We start from the raw sequence: 3,898 nt of genomic DNA, 5'->3' as shown, positions 1-3,898 counted from the left end.
TTACACTTGCAAAAATGTTTCATTTCCCCTAAATATCGCATATGTTTTCAATAGTACTTATTTTGCATGTTTAATATTATTCATAGTTACTGGAAAATACTACTCTTGAGAATCAAATCCTGTTATGTAGGAGAAGCCCACTTCTGTTAAACTAGTATGAATAAATGACAAAAACAACTTTCTATAATTTATTAGTTATTATGATTGTATTTTTAAAATAGATAATCTATTTCAAGAAAAGTTCTTCTGAGATAGAGGAGCTTCATCTCAAAAGTGATGGGAGAAAGATCTACAAAATCAAAGAATCTAGAAATGTAAATAGTTGATACAGAAAACAAAGGGAAAAGAATAACATTCCCAAATAGTTATAAAGTTTCCATTAAGATTTTACTAGTAGCTGGGGCCATTTGATTCTTCTTATTAAAGGAATAAGGAGACAATTTGTTATAAAATATTTATTATGTTGCTACTTTGTATTAAGTTAATATGAAAAATTCAAGCATAAAAATGCAATATCATTTACAATGAGGCCATAAAGTTACAGGCTATAACTTATGAGTGAGCAGAGTCTGAACCTTCTTTATGATCTTGTTGACATATAGTAGTTCAGGTTTCATTTGGCCTCTATGATAGTTACTTATAGTGAAATTTTAGGGCTACTCCTCCCAGTACCCCATTTTGCTAATTCCCCTGCCATAGTTTTCGTATATAGCTATTTCATCATTCCAAAAAGCAATCCAAGCAATGGTTATCCAATAAACTCTAAGCACTTAGTGAGCTTTCAACTAATGTTCATTGAAGAAAGACTGAATAAATGATTCTATTTCAGACTTAACTTTTGAATAAATATTTTATTCATCCATGGATAAAAGAATACTTAAGAAATTTTAAAATATATATCTTATTTTCTACATAATGTTTGGATTTTATAATTATCTAAGCTGATGTATTTGTTATATTTCAGATTACATCATTTTAGCAGGCTTTTGTACTATGTAAAAAGGCTACCTCATAAGAAGAAACATTGTTTTACATTTGAGAATTTTTTTTCAATTTTGTATTTTGAAATAATTATGTAATTATGGCAAGTTCCAAAAGTACTACATCGATTACATTGTAACATTTACCAAACTTCGGCTAGTGATAACCACTTATAAAACTATAGTACAATGTCCATAACTAAAAAATTGATATTAGTACTGTTGAAGAGGAAACATTTTTCCTCTATTCTTGTAGGTTCTTTTGCCTGGTCTACTAATTAAGTTGACATAAGACATTAACAGGAGAAAAAAATGAAATTTTGTGTATATGGAGCCTCACATAGAATTGAGAGGATTCAAGACAGGCAGTTAAGGCTTGTGTGCCATGCTGAGCTAAGGAGAAGAGGTAGGGGTCTGGGATTCCAAAGGGGAGGAAGACAATTTATAGGGAGATGGGAAGAACCAATGCTTGGTAAACAAATGTTTGTCATGCCACGTAGAGATAATGGGACAAGAGGAATTTCTTTTTTTTTTTTTTTCAGGCAATGCTTTATTTAGATCACCAAAAATAAGGTTTTATAGAAAAGGAACTGTAACAAGCAAATGTATAGCTGCAAATTTTCTTTTTGCCATCAATATCAACCCCCTCTAAAATATTCTGGGACTACTTTTCGGTTTCCAAGTAAAACTAATGTTTTGTTGCTCAGCCTCATCACAAGAATGAAAACGGTTTGCAAAACAATTTTGTTTAATGCTAACAAATAGTTTAAAAATGTGGTTATTGCTAAAAAGTAACTCCGTCTACTGAAACAGCCCAACCTACGCACACTTTCGTGAACATTTCACTGTGAACACAGCTGCTCTTTTCCCGCCGTCACAGATGACATGTACCGTGGCAAGGGTCACATGTTGGAGGCCGTTCAGGTACCTAGGAAGTAATCCTTAACAGAAATAACTACGGTAGGTAAGCAACTCAAACAAATGGGCCCGCCTCTGCCACACCCCCCCAAGGCGGGTGTCGCATTCGCTCTAAGGAAGGCCCACCAACTCCCTAGTTCTTTATCGGGAACCGAGAGTGCAAAGCTAGATAGAGAAGCTGTTCTTCCAGAACCATCAAAACCTTAATAAATCGCCCTGGGGTTCTTCGTGCTGTAGTGCGCCTCACAGGCAGCAACATAGGCAGACTCTGGGAAAAAGTCATCATGGTATTCTGCTAAAAACCTCAGAAAGAGATCAAAGTGCTTCAGTAAAGCCTTCAGATTCTTCTCAGAAAAGGACATCTTTCCAAGGATTTCTGGAAGTTTCACGAACAATCGCAGCAAGTGTTGCGCCCCATAAATGTAAGAGGGTGGAGGTGGCTGGTCACCTGGGGGGTAACTGTCGGGTACAGGTTTCCAGGAGAGGACCTCATTTATTTCATTAGTTCTTCTGCCTTCAAAGCCAGCAAACCCCGCACTCCCTTCCTTGCTAGGGGTCAGAGGAACGGGTGAGGATGATCTGCTATGAACGGGTGTCTTCTTTTCCAGGTGCAGGAACAGCTTGGGCATGCTGGCAGACGCGTCCTGCTGCCGGCGCTTGGGCTGGGGCGAGGCGCTGCTCTCCGACAGCCGGTCGCAATTGGCCGAGTGGCGTGTGGACCGCCGCAGAGACTGCAAGGCTTCCGGCTCGGCTTTGCGCCTTTTGGGGGTGGCTGGCTCGCCTGTGGTGGGCTGACTCTCTGTGGACTGTGGTGTGGATGGATTCAACAAAGGTGGGCTTGGAGAGAGCTCCTCTGGGTTCCTATTAGTGTTTGTGGTACTTTCCTTAATCGGAAGAAAAAATTTGGACGAAGTCACCTTTTTATACTGAACTTGTTCATATGGATAGAGCAAAACCAATGGGAGAGTGTAATCAAAGGTTATTCTTAATCCATCCACCATCTCCTTACAAAGGTCAACGTTCTTTTCTGCTGGGATATAATGCACATTCATGTTGGCATGTGGCATAGCGTGATGGTGACGAGGCCTATCATTGGCTGAAAAGGCTGTATTGATAGCAAAATGCTTCACGTATGATTCCAAAATAGTTATGATGTTGGTCTGGCACGGAAGTTTCACTAACCGTTTCCTCCTGTTGATATAGTAACAATCGTCCTCAAGCTTCTTCTTCAGAACTTCAGGGATTTCTATAGTTATTGTTCTTTCTTCCATTTCCTTTTTTGCATGCAGCTCTGGTTCCTCCTTCACTTCAGTCTTTTCTTCAATATCACTTTCTTCACTTATTTCTTCATCCTTTTCTTCACTACTGTCATCAGAAGAACTGCTTATTGAGTTTTCAACATTTTCATCTTTTTCTTCAGCAGGGAGGCTTTTTAAGACAGAATCCACACCAGGCAACCTGCAGCGCTTCTTCTTTCTTCCTGTGCTTCTCAGGCGAGCTACAGCTTTCCTTGCCAATTTACGCTGTAATCTCCGATTTTCATCGGTGTCACGAAGGACATGATCTTCAGCTGCCCATCTATCCCAGCTTCTGTTCCAACCATTAAAATGGATCAGATATTCTGGGATCTTTCTGCCTTTTTCGTCTTTCCCAACAATAACATCGACAATCTTGGCATCGTACAGCACTCGCGCCTTGGTGGGGTCAGGCTCGAAGCACAGCACTTTCTCCCCTGAGTGGAATTTAAATTTCATGCCCTCGCTCGCGCTCATTTGCTCATCGTAAGAGGAATTTCTTGATAAATAAGAACAATGGTAGCATTTTTGTGATAATATTTAGTCTTTTGTCCTCAATTCCTAAAAAACTCTTCAGAGCCATAAAGCGTCTTGTTATTCATAACAAGCTCTTTTGTGCCACAACTGGGTTTATGTTAACACAACTGGGTGACATTTGGAAGCACCTAAGGATGGGGGCTGGTTGTCAGGAGAACCAACATTGTG

General features: G+C 39.4%; 1 protein-coding gene across 1 annotated transcript; it reads right to left on the bottom strand.

Moving 5' to 3' along the window:
* Positions 1-1,337: 1,337 nt before the first annotated feature.
* On the bottom strand, positions 1,338-3,674 carry LOC308611243 (MSL complex subunit 3-like). The gene is made up of 2 exons (XM_081260105.1): positions 2,101-3,674; positions 1,338-1,921 (listed from the first exon to the last, which is right to left on the bottom strand). Exon 1 carries the CDS (start codon positions 3,668-3,670, stop codon positions 2,102-2,104), a length of 1,569 nt encoding a protein of 522 aa, XP_081116231.1. The 5' UTR covers positions 3,671-3,674; the 3' UTR covers positions 1,338-1,921; position 2,101.
* Positions 3,675-3,898: the final 224 nt, after the last annotated feature.

The sequence above is a fragment of the Mesoplodon bidens genome, assembly GCF_964165515.1.
Source record: "Mesoplodon bidens genome assembly, contig: HAP1_SCAFFOLD_313, whole genome shotgun sequence".
Taxonomy (NCBI): Eukaryota; Metazoa; Chordata; class Mammalia; order Artiodactyla; family Ziphiidae; genus Mesoplodon; species Mesoplodon bidens.
This window is presented reverse-complemented; position numbering and strand designations above follow the sequence as displayed.